We start from the raw sequence: 26,747 nt of genomic DNA on the forward strand, positions 1-26,747 counted from the left end.
GATGTTCCTTTTCTTGTTATTCGATGCTCCTCTTAGTTAAAAGATAAATTTTTGATAGGGATATTGACGTGCAAACCTTCAAACCTTTGAGAAAAAAACTTCCCACGCGTCAATGCATTCCTGTCAGTTTAGGCCGTGCATGAACGCAGGTAGCCACCCAGACCCAGGAGTCTGGGCAGCACATGTGCTACCGTTGGCCTTAACCACTATGGGCTCTGGGCCGAGACCAGAATTTGCCTTCTCAGAAGGAGCTTAGTGAGTCCAGATGTCTGTGACTCACCCTCCAAAAATCACTTAAGAGAACCTACAGTGTGTTCTCATACTGTGGTAGCAGAATAGGTTAGCACTGCACATTCATGGAAAGGAAAACACTCGTTGTGCTTACTTTTTCCTTCTTGTTCCATTTCTAAAAAAAAAATAAATAATAAAAAAAATGAATGGCCCTGTGTCTGTGGAGTGAATATACAAAATAATGTGGATGCACTGAATGTCATAAAGGCTGTAAATGCATTGCTGCCAATAAGATTTTCCTGGAACAGAAAAAAAGTCATTTTTCACCCCTAATGAGAAACTCCAGAGTGAGGAGTATGGCCTGTTTGACTTTACCCCCCATCCTGATCGGTTTACCTCTCTGACATTAGAGGGCTTTCAGCTCGTAGTTTGAGCACAGAGAGTGAGGTAGGTGAGAGTGGACATGCGCTGACGGATGGTTCACACAGACTCACAGCTGATGACAGACTGGACTTCTGGTAAGCCTCCCCATAACGGTGCAATGCTAGAGACCAAGTGTGCGACAATAACCGACTGGCTAATGTTTGTTTTTGTGTGTGGGGGGAGGGGGGAACCGCTTTTCACACAAACCTCCTGCAAACCAAAACATTATCTTCCTTCTAATGATATTATCACCCTTGATTATTGTTTTAATCACCCATTATTATGCAGAGTGTAACATATTAACATGACATCAAAAGTCCAACTATTTGCACCTGCAATTATAGTGCTTGGACTTCATTCTAAAGGTGGATACCAATCACTTTATTACAGTAGTTCCCAAACTAGGGTCCGGGGACCCCCAGGGGTCCTTAAAGGGGGTTTCAGAGGGTCCCCAACAAAAGGGAGAATATATTATGTTCACATTAATTCCATCCATAAGTAACATCTACTGTAAAAGCAAAAACTAATTTGTGTAATTATAGGGGTCCTTGATGTGATAAAGTTTGGGAGCCACTGATTTACTAAACACTCAACATAGCATCCTGTGGCGAATCAGTGTGATGATTGGCTGAGAGAACATCTGCTGCTTACCACTTTTACTCTACTTTTTGATATGCACTGTGGATGTTAGGTAAGAAAGCAGTCAACCACATGTTCATGTTGTTCAGAGAAAGTGACATTTGTGAACACTTTTTGGTGAACATTTTATTATTTTAGTGTGCCTTGTTCGTGTGTAAATGAATATGGAAGATGACCCTGTAGGCATGCGTGAGCAGGAATGTGCCTTTAGAGTACAATATGAAACAGTAAAAGTCAGGGATGGGTCCTTACCTTTATCAGGTGCTTGTTGACCCATTTGGTAAAGGTCTTTTTCTGTACTCGATCTCGTTCATCTGCAACATAGAGAAGCCACAGTTAAGCGTCAGACACGTATGAAAAGGAAAAATTGGAATCGATTTTTAAACATTTAAAAGATGTGGTGTCGCTTAGTGGCAAGTTGAAAATAACAGCATTTGATGGATCTTCAGAACAGCAATTAAAAGTTCCATGTAGTTGACATAAAAGCAGTTAAGAAAAAAGGAAATCCCCAAGATACCAGACTTGTTTGATTGCTGTAGGACAAAGATTCATCACCGGGTTAAAAAAAAGGCCTCTCGACTGTTCACACCTGCATCTGAGTCAGAGCGTATCAGAGCACATTCATTGTGCACAGATCAGCCATTATTGTCTAGGACACTTTGTATTGGTCGAGGTCACGTCTCTCTCTATATGACACCACTGCCATCTGTGCTCTTGGACAGACACATTCATGAAAAGGATTCCACCATAAAGGCCAAATGCTCTTGAAGTGTGAAGATACTCTGCAGGATTAGCACAAGACATGGCATAACTATTAGAGCAATTTTCCCAACAAGAAACTACAAGATCTTGGCAACACCCACTAAGAAAACAAACCTGCATGCACCCACAAGGTGTGGCACATGTTATGCTACTTCATACTTATACTTCAACCCATTTATAATACTATATTAAATTATATATATATATATAGTACTTTTTACTCCACTACATTTATCTGAGTTTTTGCTACTACTTGCCTAACATTTGACATCCAAAACACATGATTAACGTATAAAATATGATCCAATGTTTTCGATGAAATGATGCAACAGTTTTGTTCAAATTAGCTCCAACTTTACCAGATATGACACCCTTAGGCTCATTTTCCCTGTGTGGCACTGCAACATTTATTATGAACACAGGGAATGGATCGGTCTGTTTTCAGCCATTTAAAGTGGCGCCTTGATGACTGAAGACACCAATCGTTTTGTTTTTTGTTTTTCAACTGAAGCATTTCTTCCCTCCATGCCACTTCATGTTTTTTTTACTGAGGAACCCACCTTCACCGACTCACACTAATAAATTCCATCCACATTATGCCAGAGTGAACTATGGACACCGACACAGAGTCCTGCGTCTTATCAGCTTTAAAGGAGTGATGTAACTGTTTAGTGACACACCCAGGAAGGAAAGCAAAGTGCTGTGATTCAACGCTAAAACAAAATAGGCGCCCATAGGCTCATTCTTTTTTCAGGAGGGAGTGAGCAATGACTTCTGCAAATGTGCTACAGTATATGCAACTATGTTTCCATGGAAACTATATATAGACACCACAGACCTTTAACCTCCTCATTTATCATTCAAACCAACAGGGGACCAAGCTTTAAAACGTAACCTCTGTGGTTCTACTTCCTGCCAAGGGGGCAACATGTCACCGAGTGGAAGCATGATGATTGGTGACACACACACACACACACACACACACACACAGTGCGTGACACTATCTTTGTGGGGACCCGTCATTCCCTTACCCTAACCATCACAACTAAATGCCTAACCTTAACCCTCAGCCTAACCATAACCTAATTCTAACCCTAATCCTAAAACCAAGTCTTAACCCTCAAACAGCCCTTTAAACTTGTGGGGTCCAGCATTTTGGCCCCTACAAAGCTGTCCGGACCCCACAAGTATACTGTATTCCTGGTTTTTGGACCCCACAAATATAGTTAAACAAGAACACACACACACACACACACACACACACACACAAAGCAGTTTCCCAGAGGTGTTGCACTTTGACCTATTCTCTGCATTCCGTTCACACCACGTTACCTAATCCGGTTTCAACCACTGCAACTCTTTTTGTGACTTTGCTCTTTATTAGTGACTGGTATGCGAGTGGATAAAGGGTGAGTGAACTTCAAGTATCAAATATCACCTGAAACAAACACGTTTCACTGAGTTGTGGAATATACAGCCCAAACATTGATTACTAGTGTAACCAAGAACATTTACTTACTTGGTACTTGTACTCTTCATTTTACTTTTTATGCTACTTTATACTTATACTTCAACCCATTTATACTACTATATTACTTATATGGTACTTTTTACTCCACTACATTTATCTGAGCTCTAGTTACTACTTGCCTAAGATTTGACATGCAAAAACATGATTAACGTATAAAGTAGGATCCAACAGTCTTGTTAAAATTAGCTCCAACTTTAACAGATATGACACTCTTAGGCTCATTTTCCCTGCATGATGAGTACTTGGATGGATATGGATATACTATGGATCAATAGTTCTTCAGGCTGGAAGAGCAAACACACAATCACAATGACTGATTCTAAAGTGTGTTGATGAAGTCATCTCCTGTATACCACTGCATGGTAAAGCAGGGCATTATAATTTTTAGGGAAAAAAAGAGGAAGAAACGTATTGGAAAAAGAGAAGAAACTGTAACACACCATTCACTCTGGCTACAGCACAACTAAAGGCAAATGTACTGCAGCTAGTCACCCCTCAGTCACCCCAAAACACATGCATGCTACACAACAGAAATTGTGAATGGGCTTTGCTGACCAATACAAAGTGAGGAAGCTGCTGATGCATTAGAAAAGGGGAGTATCCTCCTTTAAGTCACAGAGAGCAGACACATTGGACAGTACAGTGCATTTAGAATTGCTTCATGTCTGTAAATATGTCAGATTGCTGCAGATTATGTTATGACATTCAATCTTGATGAGCTATGTACAAAATCATGCATCGTAGGCTACAACATGCTAACCCATCAAGCCTCACCACATACACTTCTCCAAGCTCTAACAGGCAGAAAAGCCTACAACCTGAACAATTTCAAATGCTAGAATGACTTTAAGCGCCGCTCTCACATCTTCCTGGAAAAACACTAAATTCTTGCCCAGCACACAAATATGGCAACAAATAGATCAAGATCAAGGCTTGCAGTTGAGCTATTTTCCATCAACTGCCACCATACTGGTACCTTTCCTGCCGTCGGTAGCCTTCAGCATCCCCTGGTAATAGGCTTCGTCTGAGGGCGTTCTAACTCTGCCCACGCTGTCAGAGGAGAAATTCCTGTACCTCTGCTGCTGAGAATTCATTGTCACTGTTTGTCCGCGCACAGAATAATAATCCTTGGCGAGTTTCCCCCTTGATAGCAACTTCTGCTTTTCTCGCGTCTATCTGTCCCTCTGGCCCTCGGTTTGTCCCAGAGTATGCAGTCCTGTGGCCACAATCCACTTCACAAACCTATGATTTCTCTCCCCTTCTTGCCTCTCAAACTCCTCACTCCCTCACTGGGCTTGACTCTGCCCTTCTTTTTCCTCCTGATGTTTTTTTTTCTCTCTCCTTTTTTTTTTACCGCCGCTCACTCTATTCCTTTCATAGAAACTGGTGCCTGTGGGCGCTGAAGTCTGGGCCTGTCCTTGTGTGTGATGAGCGAGTGTGTATTTAGTGGTGCTAGAGTGTGGACGACATGGTGGGCAGGGCCTTGAACACACCCCTTTCCTCTCACAACATGCTGTGCCTCGCTGAGGCAAGGAAGGACGAGGTGTGGTAACCTGCATGCACTATCTCTTTATTGCTTCATTTTCACAAGAACACCCAAGCTTAGTCACTGGGGATTATAAAACATCATAAAAGGCTGTACGGGTTCTCTTTTTTATACCGTATTGCACTGAATAGAACTTTGATGGACAACATCCAATTACACCCAGAAGTAACAGATATCCAACAAGAGCCTACAAAAGTCAAACGCTTCCATTCCACATGCACACATACTCATTCACAGCATTCCTCGGACATTTCACTTTAGGAGTTACTCACTGTGACGGACAAAGAGAAGAGATTGGGGGGTGAGATAGTTTTGGGAAGGGCTGCTGTGGATTCCAGACAGTGACGAATGACCACACCCTGAACATCACTGATGTACTGAGAAATATATAGCGGCTTGGATGTTTGAGAATGCTTGTGTGCTATGTGTTGAAGACACTTAGGTCAACAGACATGACCTAAGTGAATACAGACGCTGAACCATTGCGACTTTGATTTCTGTCTACACGTGTTTAGGTTTTTATTGTTGCAATGCATTTAGCACTTTTTGATGTCCAGTTCTGTGAGATCTTCTGCACTTTAATAAAGTTTAAGTAACTTTTTGCCAGAGATCCTTTCTTTGGCTGTACAGTCCCTTGTTTCTCAGCCTATGGCTTCACATTTGCTGCTCTGTGGTATGTAATCCTAACAAATTGGAGACTGTCAAATGCATCCTGTTACCCGGAGAATTTTGCCAGGGAGGTGCAGGCAGGCAGACAGTGTTTAGAACAGCAAATGCAATACAACAGGCATTACCTGAACACTGTTTAGGATTATTTCTAAATAGGATCACACCCTGTCATTAAATCCAAATGATTTTTATGAATGAATGTTTGGCACTGTCATTAACCTAATTTCATTTAAAGCAGCAACACGTACCTTTTGCTAAACAGCAGCATCTGTGGCAACAAGTTACATTTACTGACTAAGGGTGAATGCTAAAATGTAGCGTAGCACGAGTAGAAAAGAGTCATACAGCCAGTACAGTGCTAACCAGACCAAGAGAGGCTGTAGCAGCATGGTGCATTTGTATCGCTTATGATGAACTTTTCTTTTGTAAAATAAAGATTGTGTTAATTCTTATTTCAAACGTTATTCTTGCTTTAAAGTTCCAGCCCACATTATCCGATGTATTTAGAGTTTATTGAAAGAGTTTTGGGGCTTATTTACACAATGTCCCTCCGTAATGGTCCCTATATGGCTAGAAAGTGCTGAGTAAATATCTCATTTCCCCACCCTAACTGGCTTCACTTTATCAGACATCTAAAACCACTTTTTCCTTCCAGGGTGCTGGGTATTTATTGAACACGACCTGTATGAACATGAAGGTACTTAATGTATCAGTGTAAGTGTGTTCCTGTGGGTGTGTGAGAGTGTTGACTCATTTCGAGCCACGTTAGCAAATACGAGACACACCTTTACAGCTCTATACAATGTCTAGGCAAGCGAAGGAATTAAGGAGTGGTATGTGGTAAGGCAATTAACTCAGAAAAAGGAAAGGAATCATAGCAAATGCAGAATTTATTCTAAAGAACTGAAAAACTTCCATTTATCCATACAGCCTGTATTTAATACATGCAGTAGCTGGATTCAAACAGATGGAACATATCAGGTTTTAAATAATGAGAAAAGCAAAAGGTCTATAAAGATTTTTCTAAAAGGTTTTCTTTGACAATATACAGCGTAGAATACGATATATTGTAATGGTATCGAACAAGATACTAATGGTTTTCCAGGTTATCTGAGATGCAGAAGCAACAGTAGATGGTAACTGAGAACTCTGTGACGTTCTGGCAGTGAAGCATTCACTGACACCCACTAGAGATGGATTTCTAAACCTCATGGGAAACACAGGCAGGGGGACCCAAGTGGGAAGAAGGGAGGAGGATGCAGAAAGTGTGGAACGTCTTAGTCATGAGATCTTTCCACCAAAAAGGAGACATATCATTGAGGTCTCAACATGCTTATTACACTGCTCCCTCATCTGGCTTCATTAAAACCAGATGGAACACGTTGGGCTTTTTATACGAGCAGAGACCGCTTGGGGAAAATAAAAAGGGAGAAAGTATTTTCAAAAAGTTTGAGGTTTGATCATTTCTTCACGATGGAAGTGAAAGGGAAGTTGGGTTTCTTCTTCCCACTCATGTTGCATTACCCAGCAGACATTTGGACTATGAAACAATGAACTGTATTAGCTCATACGTTAGCATTAGGCTACTATCTATTTACATGCTGAATGCTTGCTATTTATATTCAGATGAAGATAAAACTGAAGACATTCCCATCAGCCTCAGCTCTAGTGTATTGCTAACTAGCAAATGCTAATATGCTAAGCTAAACAATATACCTGCTAAACATCGGCGTGTTGGCACCGTCTTTGCGAGCATGTTAGCTTGCTAATGTTAGCTTTTAGCTCAAAACACCGCTGTGCATTAATGCAGAGCGGTGTTTACAGAGCAGTTAGCATGGCTGGAGACTTGTTAAAAAACAAGATACTGCATCATTGTGAAAATGGTTTGCTGTAATTACCATAAACATATCTGACCACCAACATCATGGCTTGGTTCTATCCCACACCAGTGCTTGTGGTTCGGAAAACCACATTTCCCATAAACCATTTTGCTGTCTTCTCTTCTGTTTTTGTTTTGTTTTGGGCCAAAAATAAATGAATGTTTGTTTGTAGAGATCCTGCAAATGTCTAAAAGTAATCTCACATATATCTACAATAACTGAATTTCTAATCACTAATTTCTGCCTATGACATGTCCACCAACTTCTTTATTGCTATTAGCCTACTGCAGTAAAGGTAGAGTAGAAAAAAAAAATCCAGTCCACACTTATTATGCAGAGAATATGGATCTGGCAGTAACAAAAGCTAAAACCAATTAGCTTTGACTCTATCATGTAGCATCAAACTATAGCTACATAAAGCCTTTAATACTGACAAACAAACTGTTGAGCTTGCAGCCATTTACGGCTATAGAACAACCTGTATTTAAGCGCTGGGGACTCTATTTCCAAACGAAGCAAACACATTACAGGACAAAAGAGTTCTAAGAATATGTCATTGTGGTTTTTGAAAGTGCTGAACCGCAGAGCAATTTCAAGGGTTTACACAGAGGGAGGATGGACAACACATTTCACTGTAGAGGATGAAAAAGCTGCAGAGATGATTGTGCTCCATACCTCTCTTCTCTCATTTTTATTCATCCCTCCCATTAACCCCATAGTCTTCCATGGTCAAGTCTAGGTGAAAGTGCTATTGCACTATTCCTTCCTTCCTTCCTTCCTTCCTTCCTTCCTCTCTTCAATTGTTATTGTATATTTTTTGTAAATTCTATTGTATTGTTATACCGTATACTTAACAGTATTTTTTTTATATTTCTTACTGTCCTTTCTGTTTTTATACTTTATATGTTAAGTGAGTGTTGTACTTTGAGAGCAAAGATCAACCGGAGTCAAATTCCTTGTTTGTTTACGCAAACCTGGCCAATAAAAGCTGATTCTGATTATTTTCTGCAATATCTGGCCACCACACCCCACCGGGAAAAGAATGTTGATAAAAGGAGCAGCCTATAAACACACCCTGGATGATCATCTCAGTGCTTCCGTAAAGAGGAGGAGGAGGAGGAGGAGGAGGAGGCAGGATAGCTGCCACCTGAATCATAGTGCCGACAGATCAGATTTCTGCTGTGCTTAGCATACAAAGCCAGCTGGAAAAAAAAACCCCCAAAAAACAACAACCTCAAGCCCTGTAAGGAGAGATACCTTGGCAGCATGACTGTCCTTTTGAAAGTAAGGATTCATTAAGATCATAAGCAGCTTATGCATGGCATATGCATTTGGCATGTTGCGCACCACTTTTTAAACATGTTTAAGCCTTGTTTAATGTGACCTGGATAAATGATTCCATTCAAAATTATATAAAAATCAAACAAACAGAAGAAAACACTCCCTGGAAATACACTGTCAAGAATGTCCTGTTTGTCATTCAAGCTGAGCTAATGAAAGCACAAAGGCTGTTCTTATATATAAATATATAAATATAAATATAATTGTGTTAAATTAGCCGATAACTGTGTTTAGTAGATCAGGTACGATGTGGTGTATTTTTTAAACCTGTTCTGTAAAGAGAAAACTAAAAGACAACTCTATATTTGACATTTTAATACTTCCATGCTGTTATAATTTGGATGATTTAGATATATGCTGATCCAGCTGACACAAGAGTCTCTGAACATATCTATTCACAGCGATGTGTGTCATCACTGTGCCGTGATGCGCTGTCCAGTTATTATCCACAACAATCTCCAACCTGTCAGCGGACTTTAGATGATGCTGTCAGAATTAGATCCAACTATGGAACGCTTTAACTCCGACTCAACAGGCCTCTGGATTAGCCACAGCAGCTGAGTTTTTAAATAGCTCAGTGCCGAGCTTTAGAAGCCTCTGAAGAAAGCTCAACATCTGGGATTGTGTCAGATAATGTTGAAGTTGGTGGATTGAAATGCAACAGGGCGATGGGGAAATAGCTGCTGCAGTTTCGATGGTACAGAGGATAACGCTTAAAGCCGCATGTGTCTCCCTCTGCAGGTGTGAGCAACGGAAATGTGTTTAGGCTCTGTCACTTTCCTGAAAACGCAGACGTCAAATAAACAACTCACGCGACAGGAGAAGTTAGCTCATTGTTTTGAATAAAAAAAAATAAAAAAACAGCATTATGTTTTTTACTTCTTTGAATTAGAGCAGAAGGTGTAACAATAGTTTTTATCAGCAGTTGACAAAGTGACGGGCCTAAATAAAGTGTAAGTCAGCAAATATTTAAGACTGTATTAGCGGGGGTGCCTGGGCAGCGTGCGCCCCATGTTCAGAGGCTCCGTCCTAGCCGCAGCGGCCGTCGGTTCAATCCTGACCTGCAGCTTTTTGCTGCATTTCATTCCCCCTCTCTTTCCCCTTTCATGTCTAAGCTGTCCTATCAAATAAAGGCCTAATATGCCCAAAAACATAATCTTAAAAAAAGAAATAAAAAAACTGTATGAGTGGTGTTTCGTGAACAGATCTGGTGTCATACTCAAAATGACATTTTCAGCAAGAGCTACAAAACTGAAATAGCCATAACTGGAAGTTTGTTACTGATAATGCCCATGTTCATAATCATGCCTTGTTTAGTCCACTCCATAGTGAATATATATTAATAAATACTAACTAATATATAACAATATGCATGCTGACTTTTGTCTCCTTCTTCACGTCTCATTGCTGTGTGTTTGCACCCTGCTGTGCTGTTCAGCCATGGGCTATTACCTCTTCTTCTCCTATTCCAAACTAACTGGAAACCCAAAAAAGGTTTTCATATAAATCAAAGCACCTCCTGACAGTTGAGAAGCTCTAACGAGGTCATGTTTGTTTTTAATAAAGTCCTTTTTGCTTGAAAATGACGATTATTCAAGTAACGAAATAGTTTACTCAAATACTTTTCTGTAAATTGACTTATCAATTAATCATTAGCTCTTAACCGAAAAGAGTGAATCAATTAATCAGTGATAAATTGTGTCAAAATGGATTTCTTTTTCTTTCTTTTTTTTTTTTAATGGAAATATTGTGGAGTATTAGCCTACTTTAAATCAAACTTAAACACTGATCTTAAAAAGAGAAAAGAAATGAGTAAAGGTGCACAAAAAGCCACTCAATTTCAGTCACAAGAGCAATGTGTTGCTTCCAACCTTTAGAACTGACAAACTGCACAGACACATCTGGATTGTCTTCAACTGCAACAAGAACTATAAGGAATATCAGCCCTTATAATAAACTCATATTGTAGGCTCCCCTTTCATCTTGTGTTTGATTTAACCCATTATTATTAAATTTGGTATTTCCATAAGCCAAGTTACCCGAAATGCGGAAAGGAGAACTTGAGCAATGTTTCTATGACAACAGCTATAAACACACAGAAGCATGTGCAGCGGTAGCTGTGAGTGACTCTTACTCATGGCTGTATTTTTAGACGCACAGACAGCGGAGTCTCCCCTTACTGACCGATTCGACGTGGAAAGGAAAACCCCGTCCTCCACCCAACACGCTGCTCTCTCCTTCCACCAGAAGGCAATGCGTTGTTCTCACAACTAGATGGCGCCAGAGCGCAACCACGCCCAAACTTCTTCCCTCAGCGGATGCTGCAACTATGAGGCTACAGTGTGAACAATGCAGAAGAACAATTTCCATATAAGAATCTGGACTGAGGATCCCCTTGGTTCTTGCTACAAATTTTGACTGTTCAATTGTTCATAAGATTGTGTTCGGCATTATTCTCCACCAGGAGAGAAAGGTCTTTACAAGAGGGGAATGAAAATGTGGATTGAAGTGAAAAATGTCATTTTGAGTCTACAGAGTTTTGTGTTTCATTGTGAATTTGTGCCTATTCATGTGTATGATCTCTGTTGTGAAATATTTGTATGCTCTGTATACGTGGAAAACATATGTGTGAGATGTTAAATGCTAATGGGACAATGCTGAATGGAATCAATAAAGAAGTTAATTCAATTTTTTTTTTTTTTATAAAATAACATTCATAAATATCAAAGGAAATTAAATAGTTTTCCGCCAATAACATTGTAAGCATGCTATGGGAATCTGACATAAAGAAAACTGTACTTTTCTTTTGAGATTTAATGGGACTATTACCATGACTGAAAAAACAATATGTCAAAAATATATAGGAATGTAGGAATAAGATTAAATACCATAACTACTTAAATAACACATCTGTGGATGGAGATCCTTCCTCGCAAAAAAAGACATCAACAAAAAAACTAATTCACAGACTGTACAGTAGTTAGAGATAGAGAATACAAATAATAACCTCTTTTTATGACACCATGTTACACAGCAACAATGTGATTTAGGAAGGATTGTCTGATTGATACCATCATACCTTAAATGAACACACTGACGTCCTTTACTCTCTTTAGCCATATTATAGAATTATGAAATATCTTTCAATATCTGGCAAGAAAGATCGCCCAATGTATAGTTTACCATGATCAATCATACTTTATTAGACTGTTGGTTATGCTTTACGTGAATGCATTGTTCTCACGTATCTTTTTCCCAGCCAACATATAACATTTCTTAGATAAAACCTGACACTATCAGGGTGGAGATGCTGCTTTTCAACTACATAATAAAGATAATGCTCACTTTAACGGCCACTTCATATCTATTGTAGTTACTTTTTTTAGTCAAGCCAATACTATGAGGTTCTGCTTCAAACTATAAAGTCTCGTATGCATCGAACAACTGCAACCTCTAGCCAATCTAAAGGACTGCATTTCTTTGAGATAACACCTACTTTTTATTATCTTCAGACACATGTTACAACACCTCCAAGCTTGTCTTTAGAGACAGTTCCCTTAGGTATGTTGCCTCCCCTCCATCGCAACACAGGCGTGCCAAAGTGCTTGATAACGGTCGTAATGTATGCTTGCGTGAGCTACATCTTCTTGACTCATGTTTGATTTGTTGTTGGATTTATTGCAAAGCAAAGAAGTTCTGTGGCTTTCATTTGCACTTTAGACATAACTTCCAAGATATCGGAGTATTCCTCTCTATTTAATTTGAAACATTGTCATATTCCCTATAACTGAATTCAACCAATATTTGTAACTTGTGGGAGAGCGCCCCCCATAGGACTGAAATAAAGTATAAAAAGAAGCTCTCTGTGCGTTTACATGTGTGTGTTTGAGTGTGTGTAAAAGTGTATTAACCTAACAATTAGCTGTGTTGTCTCACTTATTTCTCTGTTTACGTCTTTCACGGGTATGGAATGGACTGTCTGATTCAATTCGCCAATGTTAATGCTTAAGTATTAATGCATAAGTATTGTACATTCAACACAATGACAGCCAAGTCATCGACAGACACACACAAATACGGGCATCCTCTCCATCCATCTAACCGATTCATTCATTCCTCTTTCATAAAACGACATGATCAGTGTACAAGTAGGAATATTTATACAAATTAATCTTGTATTTTTAAAACCATATTTATACTGAACCATCAAAAAGAAAGAGAGAGAAATGAGAGATAGTGCATGTAATGTACCCTGACATGAATAGCTGAAAGCAATTAAATATAAGTCTACTATAAAGGAAACATTTGTTAGCATGTTTACTCTACGAGATAAAATATATTAATTATACAATATACCAGATTATAATTATGTCTTTTATACATTTGCATACATCACACTTAACTCTCCTCCAAGGTTCAGTGCACTTTATGAGCAGCAGCGACTAGAGCGTGGACTTTTTTTACACTGGGTTTTACATCTCAGGCGGTACGTACAGACTGCTTTAACCTTTGTGTGTCTAAATCAGACTACACAAAATCATTCACAGCCATGTTTACTAGCGCTCAGTCTTCTTCTTCGCTGCCTTTGTTGGCCCGTTACCACCACCAACTGTCGATCAGCGGAAGTAGCTTTAGCGTTAGTGCATTCATGATTTACAGAGCAGTATTATTACTATATCATAATATAAAATGTGTGAACGGGACATTCTAAAATATCTCACAACTTTTCACGCATAATATGTTTACTGAAATAGTAGAATACAATAAAGTAGATTCACCCAAAAACTTTGACCCTCTGTTCAGTCTCTCTGTGCTGTGCAAGGCTTGGGTAGTAACATGTGGTTTCACGATGCTAAAAACACTACAGAACATCAAACCAACTCCTCTGTACCTAGTCCGTACAGTACACGACATGGCTCTCCACTCACCTGCAAAACACATCTTACTGTACAAATATCTGCTTCTTTCTCCATATGAGCTCATCCCATGCAGATAATGCCTTTGCTCATGATTCCGTGATGCAGACATTATGAGCCTGAGGGAAGATCCCCGTGTGCCCTCTGTGTTCCAGACACCAGCTGCCAGCTGGTGTGAGGGGACTTAAAAAAAGAAACAGGAACCACTTTCTAACAGATGAAAGCCAGATAGTTGGCCCCGCCCCACCTCCACCCCTCTTTAATGGGAAAAACAAAAGACAACAGACAGGTAATTCAACATCCATTTCACTTTGCTCGTGCACTTTGTCCTTTGATACATTCACGGCAACAGTATCATCCTCCGGGCGCCTGGGTAGCTCACATGGTAGAGCGTGCGCCCATATATAGAGGTTTTCTCCTCGATGCAGCGGCTGCAGGTTCGACTCCGACCTGCTTCCCTTTGCTGCATATCATTCCCCTTCTCTCACCTCGTTCACATCTTCAGCTGTCCTATACAAATAAAGGCCTAAAAAAAATAAAAATGCCCCCCAAAAAAAGTATCAACCTCTATACTCGACCATCCATACACAGGAAGCTTGTTGCTTTTTAATTCATGCATTAATTCATGCTTTTTCATGCAAAAGCAACAGATTAAACCAGTGATGCACACCTGTTCTATATTTACTATTATACAATTTAAAACTGGACTCTGTTTTTGTACTATATTAACATCTACAAAATTAACGTTATTCCGGTTATTAGAATCTTTTTACAGTTTCTGTCGCCTGGACCTGTATCATTTGTCTGGTCAAATCAGGTTTTTTTGCAGTAAGCTTTATAAAAGGAAGGTGTTTGAGATCCTCTGGGTGTATTGGTTTATGTGACTGCTGTCATTTTTCTTGGCAGTTAAAATGCAGCCCTGAAGCAACATAGACAAGTCACCTCTGGGCTTTTTCTAGAACCAAATAAAAAATCTACGAGCATAACCTACTCTCAGCTGTACTCCTTGCATGAGGAAGTATATGTTTGCAATAAAACCACAAACAATAAACCCTGATTGTGTTAAGATCACCAAGAAATGATTATATGAGCGGTCAAAGGAGCAGTCTGCTCCAGCTGGCGCACACATGTGACAATTTACGACAGGGCACAGCTGACCTAAATATGCTGCGTTCTCTTCTTACAGGACACTGCCCTCTGACCCAGAGCCGGACAGGATGCTTTCTGATCTCCTCACATGTTGCACTGACCACAATCACTCACAGAGCAGAACTTTCGGATGCTTGGAGTCTTTTTTACCGCAAATATCACCCTTTTTGACTCAAAGTTAACAGACTTTGGTTACTGATACAATACATGTTGAGATAAAAATGCCACATTTAAGACTTTGCAAGACTGTATTAAGTTTATTAGTGCCAGGACTCAAATTGGCATCAAATCCATGCAACCTCAAAATGGACAGAGCTGAAATTTTTATATTCACATTTGAAATTTGAGATGTGAGCTGAGCTGAATACATGACAAACAAAAGATCCCCCAAACCCAAAAGTCCAAGTAGAGTCACAAAGCCCTACTGTACTGCAATATTACTGTGATAGCCTAATACAACCATAGATAATACAGCTGCAAAACTATAAACCATACCAAAGTAACTGATGGTTAACAAATTCACATTGTCTCAAAGTACAGCATATATCATATCGTCCACCACTAGTAAACCACACATGGAACTGGATGTCAGTTCATCTGAAATATATAATAAACTGATGTGAGACACTTCACTTCCTTTACACTTTAAAAATAAATTGAAGGAAGTTATTTTAGGAAATATGCGGTTACACTTTACTTGAAGGTATCTACATAAGAGTGACATGACACTGTCATGAACGTGTCATAAACATAAACATAAAGTCATAAACGTTTATGACATAACGCTTCTGTCATTAAGTGTCATTCAGGTTTTTGTCATGACAAGTTAGGGTTAGAGTTAGGGTTAGGGTTCATGTGTCACGACTGTGACATGTGTTCATGACAGTGTCATGTCACTCTTATGTAGATCCCTCCAAGTAAAGTGTTACCAAATATGCTTATTTTCTTTCTTGCTGAGCACTAGATGACAAAGATTGATATGCTTTCCTATCTGTCAGTTTAATATGAAGTGACTGCCTGGTTCTGCCATAAGTTAAGACAATCAGCCTACCAAGCATCTCTAAAGCTCATTAATTAACATTTTATATAGTTTGTTTCACAGAGGGCCATGTGCAGGACTTTTTCTTGGCCAGGCACAGCGACTACTGCAGTCTGCAGTCTCCGCTGGTTACAGCCTCATGGTGACACTAAAGAAAAACACTGTGCCCGGCCAAGATTAAGTTTCCTTTGGACAGAGCCGGGTTGTCTGTTTCACCCAGTTTCCAGTCTTTATGCTAACCTAACTGGCTGTAGCTTCATATTGAAAGAACAGATATGAGTGTACAAATAATTTCTTCTTCTCTAATTCTCAGCAAGAAAGTGTATAAGCAAATTTCCCAAAATGTCAAAACATTACTTTAATTTAGACAAATGTGATCATGTTTTTGTACCAAAGCTGTACTGAAGTCAGAATTATGGTTTGTTGACAGCAGTAACTGAGCAGAACTGACAGATTGGTCCTCTAGACTAAAGGAAAGGAAAACTGGATTGAGACACAGTCTGAACAAAAAAAACTGAGTAATGAAAAATGAATCAAGAAACCTTTCCATGTAACTGCAATCACACTTTGTTTATTTGACTCAGAACTGATATTTCCTGTGGTTTATTCATTAGTATAACTTCATACAAAGACTATAGTCACAAAGTGGCACTTGCATAAGATGTACATCAAGATCTTTAGATAAACTGCTGATGACACTGTATACTATGTGGCCCAAGGAGTGTTGAGAAATCCCTCATGGAGGTCACAAGGGGTATAAATAAACTCCCAGCACAGGACCGGATGCGTTTCCACAGTCCCAGTAAGTGAAATGGGCTCCATGTGTCTTTTTCTCTCATTGGAGTTTGTTTACTATTCCCAGAAGACATACACATTGTATCAACAGGCCCTTTGGGTTTCTTGGAGCCCTTTAGACACAAGTTCACTGTTTATGTAATGACTCATGTCCACATGGTTTACCAATGGCAGTCACAGTGGTGTGGGCCATCTAGGCTATTTTATACACTCATGAGTCCTGGAAAAAATACACACACACACACACATACACACACACACACATACACACACACACACACACACACACACACACACACACACACACACACACACACACACTGGTGTGCAGTAAAGTAGCTGGATTGTTTCTAAGTGTGAGTAGCTGTAGTTTCCAGGAAGAATGCTGGCTTTTCCACCAACCTTGCCAAAGAGCCAGAGCTCAACCACCACAACCCACACAGCTCAGTGTGTGTCTGACATTCATCTCTCAAAGCATTTTTTTTGGCAATGTGTGTGAATAAATGGCACTAAATGGCCATTCTGAACTCTCAGCTCCTGTATAAGAGAAATGGAGTGTGATCTTACTTCAAATAATAGAGCCACCTGTTCATCTGGTTGTGTCCGAGATAACCGGCTATGGATATCCTTCACAAACGGATTATGCAAAGCAATGAAATGCCCCATTAACAGCCTGGGAAAAACCCAGAGTTCTAAAACATCCTTCACTTAATATGGATGTAAAGTCAGATATGATGTTACTGTAACACTTGAATTGACGACTGTGAGATTGAGTAAGAAAATATGATTTGGAATATCTGCCTGAGGGAGTATTTACAGTCTAACTCAACCATGGCACCTTTCTCGTGAACTTTGAACTGACTTCATTCCAACATGGTCGGGGGAGTATGTTAAGATCTGTGTTCTCACCTCTGCATGCACAGCACAGCGTGCATGTTATGCTCTGCCTAGAAGCTGGAGTGGCTCTCACTGCTGTAATAAGTGACAGCTCAAGCTGAGGAGCTAACTAGAGGGCAGCATTGTTATCATGCAGAATGGATGCCAGTGGAAAGGGGACAGCTAAGACCAGAAAGCCCCAGGAAGAGCACAGATCACCACCAGGCCCGGCAGCTGCATTTAAATCTTCAGTATCTCAGACAATAAAACATTTGCGGATAGAACATGACAATGTCAGGGTCAACAGTACATCAGCTAATATGGAGCCAATGTAATCATCACAGATTAGACTGACAATGATTAGAATATCAAGGCGATTCAATGTGGACATTTTAGGAAAAATATGTGTGCGAAATATCAAATGACACAATGTACTGTACACTTTATTGTAAACGTTGCCCATAGTATCATTTCAACCGGGTCAAAATGCATCTACAGCAATATCTTCCTATTCTCGGTCAGCACTGATCATATAATTGCCTTTACACAGACTGGCAAATGTCTATCAAAAATAGTTTTGATTTTGTTACCCCACAAACTGTATTGGCCTTGTTTCCTCATACATAGTCCCTCACCACAGTCAACTTCCTTTTAATTGCAGCTATCTTAGGTAAGAACATACCAATGCTTTCTCTAAGTGATGCCCCTTCTCTTTAGATATACTGTATGTGTGTCTGTACTGTACATTAATGCTCACAATGACAATGCTAACATTCTGATCTTTAGCAAGCATAATGTTAAACACATTCAGCATCTTAGTTTAATGTGTTAGCATGCTAATAAACACACAGCTAAGTCTGATGGAAATGTAATTAGTTTAGCAGGTTTTGGTCAAATGTGGAGTTTGACCTAATGAGAGTGCGATAGGAAAAGTCAGGGGATCACCAACGTCAGTAGGATTCATCCTCTGTGAACCATTAATGCCTGCATAAAATTCCATGGCAATCGATCTGATAGTTGTCGAGATATTTCAGTCTGTATCAAGGCAGTGGACTGACCAGCAGACAGACTGAGCCACGCTGCTAGCATGGCTAAAAACTCAAGAGTCATTGAGAACCTTGTGAGTAAAACATCAAACTCTGTTGCAATCAAATACTTATGTGAAGTCATACAGTAGGAACAAGCAGCTTATTGTTTATCTACTCTCTGTTGGAAGGGAGTTCTGTACATTGTATGTTTCTCCAGGGATAATCCAAGCTAAAGTCATCAAAGTCTTGCTATTGAACAGACACATGGAAGCATATCTTTTGTAAACCTGTCTGTTGATTCAAAGGCTGGCAGCCAGTTTAGGGACTGGTACTGAAGAGACTAGGACACCCTCAAGCAAGAACACACATACACACCCACACAGACAGACAGGCCTTTGATCCATAATCAAACTTGCCTAGGCAGGTTTTGGAGGACCTAGCAAGGCATTGTTCCAACTGCGCTAATCAGCCTTTCTGCAGCACAGAATATGAGCCGAGTTCAGCTCAGTGGAGCCTGGACTGGTTTGGATGAAAACACTTTGACATGTCAGACTGTCAGTCTCGGGGCAACTGCAGCGTGGGCCAAATAGAAGGCCTCCAACGCTGTCGGAGCAATGAGCAACGAGGGCTAATCTCTGTGCCGCTGCAAGTAAGAACAGCCACTTTGTGAAACTGGCACGGAAAGGCCTGGTGGCACCTTCGACCGGTCACAGTAGGTTTCAAGGTTACACATGGATGTGACTAATATACAGGGTAAACACACCACACGTAAAGCTGTGTGTGACCTCACAGAGTTATAGTAATATGCAGAGCCACATGCTATCCGCAAATTTCTTTTGACCGTTTACAGCGGTGATCCAGAATGAAAATCTGAAGAATTTAGCAGACTGTTTTTCTGCTTGGGGGGGAGATGTGGTAACATTCAGAGTTTCTGAACATCTGTGGACAATTCTGCAGAATCCCTGGTAATATAACATGTACACTTATAGATCAAATAACCATAATAAATAAGATTAAAGAATAAATATCTAATCCTAAATATTCAAAAATATCCCTACTATCCCTAGAACTGCTAACACAGTATAATCACCTAAATCAGCATATAGCGGGTTAAACTCCAGTTAGACTGAGAGAGGAAGAGATAAAGCAGCCCTCTAGCATCCAGCTAATCTGAGACTTTGATGTTACTCTCATTGCTTTTTAAGCCTTCACAAAACCACCCTGTTTCTATATCCTGCAACATGCAGCTCTCTTACCTTGACTCTTGTGTTTTCTCAAGCGCCAGAACACAATCAGAGTGACTAAGTGCCCCAAAACCACCAGGGCGGGGAAAGTGGGTCCTAGGGGGCTGGAAGGCATTTGTTGGGACCGATAGAAATTAGGTGTAGGGGATGAGGGGATGAGTCCGGGCTGTGGTGACAGGTGGGCCTTTACTGGGAGGGGGCAGGGGGCAGAGGGGAGTGTGCTGGTTTGGGTGTGGCAGGGACATTTTTAAAAAAAAAGGACGTCCTGAGCAGAAATTCCTGCCTGAAGCTATTACTGAAAGACTTCTGGTCCGCTTCTCCTGATTTGTTTGGCTGCTTTCAAACACATGTCTGTCTGATGTATTCTATACAATCAGATTACTTGTCGCATTACAAAATATGTGGGTTTCTTTTCCAAAACCCAGCATTAAAAGAACAAATGATTTTGTCTGTATTTTCTTGATCCAAGTTTTGCTGTTAATCCAGGTTATAGATATCTCCATCCATTAAGTTAGGCATCTTTCTGTGTCAATTAAGCAGGAAGAAAAAGCACTATTGTGTTTCTGTGGCTTATCTGATGCACCTTTGTGACTCATTCCATCTAACTGCAACACCTACATGATGTTGTCACACAGGATGGGCTCGATAGCTGCATTCTTGGCAGATAACTCATTTCTGGAGAATCATTTTTAACCCAGTGAAGCAATCACAGGCATTAATATACGGTACTCAGGCGTGTCCAACTTTCTTCTCTTCTGTTTGATAGAGTCTATCTGAAAGCACCTCTGTGATTATTACAACACCCTTCAACGGTGCTACTATTAACTATCTTGAAGCAGCAAATGATGACTGTGTCGAGTAGGGCTGCAACTACCAATTATGTTCATTGTTATTTTATATGTTCATTATTTTCTCGATTAATCGATCAGTTGTTGGGCCTGTAAAATGTCGATCAGGGTTTTCCAAAGCCCAAGATGACATTCTCAAATGTCTCAAATGTTTTTTTCCACAACTCAAAGATATTCAGTTTACTGTCTCAGAGAGTGAAGAAACTGGGAAATATCCACATTTAAGAAGCTGGAATCAGAGAATTTGTAATGACTCAAACCGATTAATTGATAATCAAAATAGTTGACGATTGATTTAATAGTTGACATCGTATCTATTAAATGAATCATCTTTGCAGCTCTAGTGTCAAGATTTTTTTGTATGACATTAAAAAAAGCACAACTAGACAGGTGACACTGCAATAAGGTAATACAAACTACAAATTTAAAAAGCCCTACATTTATTTTTGACAACAATAACACACACACACACACACACACATCAGCAGATGCATTGGGATAGATACGATAGCAGGTGGTCGCGGTTTTGTGGCAATCTGAAATAGCCGAGACGGACACACACGGCTGTCTCTCACACGCAGACTAACTAAAAGGTTTTAAATAAAATACACTCTTTATAAGTCTCCTCTGCTTGTTGATGTCCATCAGATGTCATGACTGACAGGAGGGACACCTCCTGAAGGAAGTGAGCGGGGAGGGGGGGGTGACATTTCACAACTCAACCCCTGCCCTCAGCCACTTCTATCTACATACCATCAAATAAAGGGAAATATACAAGGCAGCCGACCTCACTCACAATTCAATCAGTCACGTCGTAGACAGGTTTAAATGTGGAATACAATCTGTGCTGCAGTAGCTGAAGGTTACTCTAAATGTGTGCGTCTGTCCTGTTTGAGTATGAGCGCCGATCGGGAAACACAACAACATTTCACACGGTGCGTTTGCCAAAAAACTCACTGACGGTCAGCAGCCAGACAGACAGACAAACGCAGTTAGACACAGACAGACACGCCACAGCAACCCCACTCTGTGGACCTACCAGGTATGATCTTCATCTAAAGAGACGGTACAGGGAGGAAGAGGAGGACGAGGGCAAAGAAGGAGAGCGCTTTACCGTACAGAGCGGGAATGAAGAGGACAGGAGAAGCTCCCGTTTGTTGTTTGCTCTGAACTGCCTTGTTTCTCACTTGTATTGAATTTTGACAGGCTGCGCCTGCTGCTCGGATCCGTCAGCCTGCTCTCCCGTGGGCAGGGGAGGAGGGACGACACGCCAAGGCAGGGGGCGAGGGGCGAGAGAGGGCTGAGAGGGGTGGGTGGCCGTAAGGGGGGGAGCGGGCTGGAACTGACTGAGGGTTATAAATATCCACCAGAGCCAGATGATCACACAGTGTCACAGTTAGAAACTGATGGAAGAGCTGTGGCAGGACACTTGGCTACACTCGGCCCCTAGAGACACCCAGTACATACACAAGCCTCCCTCTCTCTCTCTCTCTCTCTCTCTCTCTCTCTCTCTCTCTCTTCCTACCGCTCTCTTTGATGATGATGAGGCTTATTTTGTGATATTAAGTCACAACTCTCTGATCTCAACATATGCTAGAGGCATCATTTGGACATAACATTGTCAGCACACACAGAAGTAGACTCATCACTTTTATACGACAAGAAACATTGGTGCTCATACAGTATGGTTTACTCAATGATGACAAAACACAACTACAACATGTGAAGTAATGTGATGCAGTCATACATCTCTAAAAACCAATTTCTAATTGTCTAACTTTGGTGCTGATTTCAGCACTTCTAATTTCTGGTGATCTAGGAATTTCCTCTCCTTCTTCTGTTCCTCTCATGATGCAATACTTATAACTAGGGCTGGCTTAAAATAATCGATTCTCCATTTAAAATCGTTTTTTTTGTTCGAGTGATCTGATATCGATTCATAAAATCCAGAAATCGACTTTTTAATATATGTCTTTTCATAATGGATGTATGTAAAAAGTACTTTAAAAATACTTTTGGGGGTCAGTTCTTAATTTAAAAATGAACCTGGTGCATTACTAAAACATATCTGAGGGCTGCTTCTTGCTTGTACAATTTACAGCATAAGTTCCCTGAAAATCTATTTTATATCTAAGCAAAATTGGTATTACAACTGAAATTTCCTTAACCTTATTAATATAGAATCGGGACCTTGTAAATCAGAACCAAATCGTTTTGGGAAATCATTGGCGATGCCCAGCCCTACTTATAACGAGAGTTTACTCAATGTCTGACATTTAAACTGTAAATGAGATGGGTTGAGCTTGATATATTATTATGGGAAAAAGCACTGGCAGTTACACTAAGTGGACAGAAATAGCAACAAAGCCAGTAAATAAGAAAACTGAGAGAATGATGTAATAATTATTAAATCATATAGCCACACAGAGTTTATTGATGGACAGATTGTTAGACAGTTTAGCTCTCAATGTTCATCCCCTATTGCTTTTGGGATCACAGCAATGCTCAACATTCTCTAAATATAGTAGCTCCTAATACATACATAACATAAGGCTTCGTCAATTGTCGTGTAGACAACTGGTTCCATTTCTCTTTTTCGTCATGCTGAAAGCAATTCCACCCAGTGTCTGGAGAGTAGAGCTGGGATTGTCTTCTCTCATGGACACTATAGATGGACGCCCTGTGTGAAACGACGGCAGCTATACTGAGAAACCATGTAGGGGCCTTACAAAGGATCGCAAGGAATTCCTCCGTGAACATCCTAATGTGCCTAAACAGACTGAGCCTCACGCACGCGTCTTTCATGTTAGGACACATAGCCGAAAGGTATTCAAAGCTCGCGTCCAGAAGGAGAATACGTCTTATGTCAATCTACAACCCTACATTTATGAAGCTCCATTTTGTAAACACTGTTCTCCTCTACTTAAATATATAATTGTGACTAAGCAGGTGGTGAGGTCTCTTTTGAGAAAACACTGCATGAAGTAAGCATAAAAAACACCCTACAGACTGCAGCTATTCCCCTAACTCACTCGCAAAACTGAAGTTAAGTTAGTCATGAGCCGCTGTAATAAGACCCAACATGTACCCTGGGAAATGACTAACATCATAACCATCTCAGCCAAACCCTCAATATATTCCACGTGGTATCAATCCCTCTGTTTCTGGGGTTTGGTCTTTAGTTAGTTAACTGTTATACAGCTAGAACAGATTTCTGATTCTGCGTCACTGTCCAGCCTCATTATGTTGCAATGGACTGCTATTGAATTTGATATCAAACACTTGCCAACGCGCCACTTCAAACTGGCAACTACAACTCCTGTGAGGGAGGATCAACACACACACACACACGTGGCCCATTAAAAAAGATGATAAGTATTGGTTGTTTATTATACTGTGTAGTCACGTCTGCATCATTTGATTTTTCAAAAAATGTCACAGTTTTAAACTGATACCACAAAGGTGGAAATGACTGATTCTTGTTTTATATTTAAATCATGACTTATCAAAAAGACTTGCTACAGTTTCATTGTGACTCTGTATTTTCAGCCCTCACACAGACATGTCTTCATTGTCAAAATGTTTGCTCAATTTATGAAAGGTAGGCCGATATGTTCTGACACTCATGAGTGCAATGCAATGCAATCTTAGGAGTGATTTCACAGGTGGAGTGAGCAGTAAGCGATAGGGCGCGGCAGCTAAGGACATTGACTCTGTTTTGAGCAAAAGCATCGCTGGTGGTCAACAAGCTGAACCAGCAGCAGCAGAATTAAGCTGCCAACTCACAACACTAGGCTATTGATAGATAGCATGGGATTTAACATTCATTGTGGCCTCCTATTCTTTTTTTCTTTCTCTCCTCAAAAAGGCCAGGCTCATAACTCAAGCTCTCAGATTTTGTCCGGGTGAGTCATAACATCAAAATGATGTGCCACCATAATGAAAGGCACAACGCTGCAGCCTACTGTAGCTCTTCATTTAACCAATCACACAAGTATGCATCGGGCATGATTTTAGAGACAAAAAACATGGAGCGGGCCTCAGTGCCATGTCTGGGATGTGATTTAGTCTAATTTCCCCTGGTGACGCCATGTTTCGGCAGAGTTGAAACAGCCTCTTGAGAGTGTCCATTGTATATGGCACGTACAGCACCCTCCATTCAAGAAATCAAAAGTGCCACACGCAATGTCAAAGTCTTCCCTTGCAATCTAAACCAGCATAAGGAGGCCATGTTTTGAAAGCGACATTTTTGTGGCGCAAGTCCATTTTCCAAACACTTTCCTTCTTCCTGGTTTCCGAATCACTGATGCAATGAAAGACAGCTATTTGATTAGCTAACATACCAAGAATACCACACTCAGTGGGTTTACAGTACTGAAAATTGTATCTCTTTAAACCACTACCCTCTCTTAACACTACTCTACTGAGGTGAAATCTAAAATAAACTGCTTTGGCATCAGTGCATAAAGCTGGATAACTGCTTTGGCAACAGTGGATAAATCCTGCTCCTGCAAAGGTTAATAACCAACAACAAAACAAGGCTTATCCATTACACTTGGAGTTTATCAAAACTGACTATAGTTGCATGGGGTCTGTGTGACAGATGACAATGGTTGGTAATGGACAGCAGATGTCAGCAGTGGGTCACCCAACACTGTGGTCATCTAATAGACTGCCACTGCTGTGTCTATAGCATCACAGAACTCCATAATTAAAAGCAGAATTGAAATAGTTGTAAATGTTCCCAATTCCAATTATCAGCTTTTCTTTTAGATTTCAAAGTTTACAGCAATACATTTAATAGAAGCTCTGTTTATAATAATAATAGTTGCATATGCTGTTTACTGTATATGTGAGTCATAAATGATCAAAAGTGCAAAAGGGACTTGTTATCCTGATGAGTAGCACAGATTAAATGCAGGAACCACGCTGCTTATTGAATCCAGATCTGCTGTCACATGTGGAACCAAACAAACACACCCTGTGCACTGTGAGCAAGCTATTCCAACTTCCTGACTTGTTGTCCGTTGCTCACACCCACAAAAGACAACGCCCATGTGTAGTCCTTGCTATACACCCAAATGCACATGATTAAAAAAAAATCAAAAATGTGAAAAAATCAAATTTTTTTCACTTTTGAAATTTGTGAAACATTAGACATCCGAAATCTAGAGTCACATGAACATACTTCAGCATCATGATTCATTAGTTTCACTTCAGCAGAACCAACCACAACATCAAATGGCACCTTTTTTCAGGGCACTCTGTAACAGTTTTCTTTTTTTACTGGAATGTTTTTTTTCTTCCGGATCCAGCAAAGGAGGCCAGCATATGCTACTGATTTCACATGCATAACTCCCATATCCTACGCATACCAGTACATAATGGTACGCAAGGGGCATGCTTATCTCCTTTACAAGACAGGCTGAGAAGAGAACGAAGAAAACAACCACAGAACCGAAAACAGTGCCAAGAACACACAGTCTTACTGGAGCAAAGAGGATAAATGCTCCCAAAAGCGCCACACCTCCAGTAAGTCTGGCTTTAACTTACGCACAACTATCTCTATAGGGAGCAGGCGAGGCTGAATCTCAGCAAACAGCCCCACCTTGTTGGAATGACAGCAGGTCTGCAGAATCTCATTTGGCAAACACTACAGTAAGAGATGGCTCCAGAGATTACTGTTTTCACTGACACATGTGCATAGAATTAATTTTTAAGCATGGAATTCCCCCAAAAAAAGTGTGAAATGCCACATGTTCTGCATGTAAACAGCCTGGTGAATTATAGCTAAGATTTACTTAATGCTAAAGTATATATTTTTACACAT

General features: G+C 40.3%; 1 protein-coding gene across 18 annotated transcripts in view; it reads right to left on the reverse strand.

Moving 5' to 3' along the window:
• plecb (plectin b) overlaps positions 1–26,747 on the reverse strand; it is a 158,776-nt gene that overhangs the window by 42,630 nt on the left and 89,399 nt on the right. For 15 of the 18 annotated variants that reach the window (XM_078253576.1, XM_078253567.1, XM_078253566.1 and 12 more), the window contains exon 2: positions 1,546–1,607. In XM_078253576.1, the coding sequence (XP_078109702.1) occupies positions 1,546–1,607 (62 nt within the window). Of the gene's footprint in view, positions 1–1,545; positions 1,608–4,562; positions 5,041–26,747 lie in introns of those variants that run through there. The other 3 variants (XM_078253570.1, XM_078253569.1, XM_078253568.1) reach the window with 1 other exon arrangement.

The sequence above is a fragment of the Sander vitreus genome, chromosome 6 (assembly GCF_031162955.1).
Source record: "Sander vitreus isolate 19-12246 chromosome 6, sanVit1, whole genome shotgun sequence".
NCBI classification, from domain to species: domain Eukaryota; kingdom Metazoa; phylum Chordata; class Actinopteri; order Perciformes; family Percidae; genus Sander; species Sander vitreus.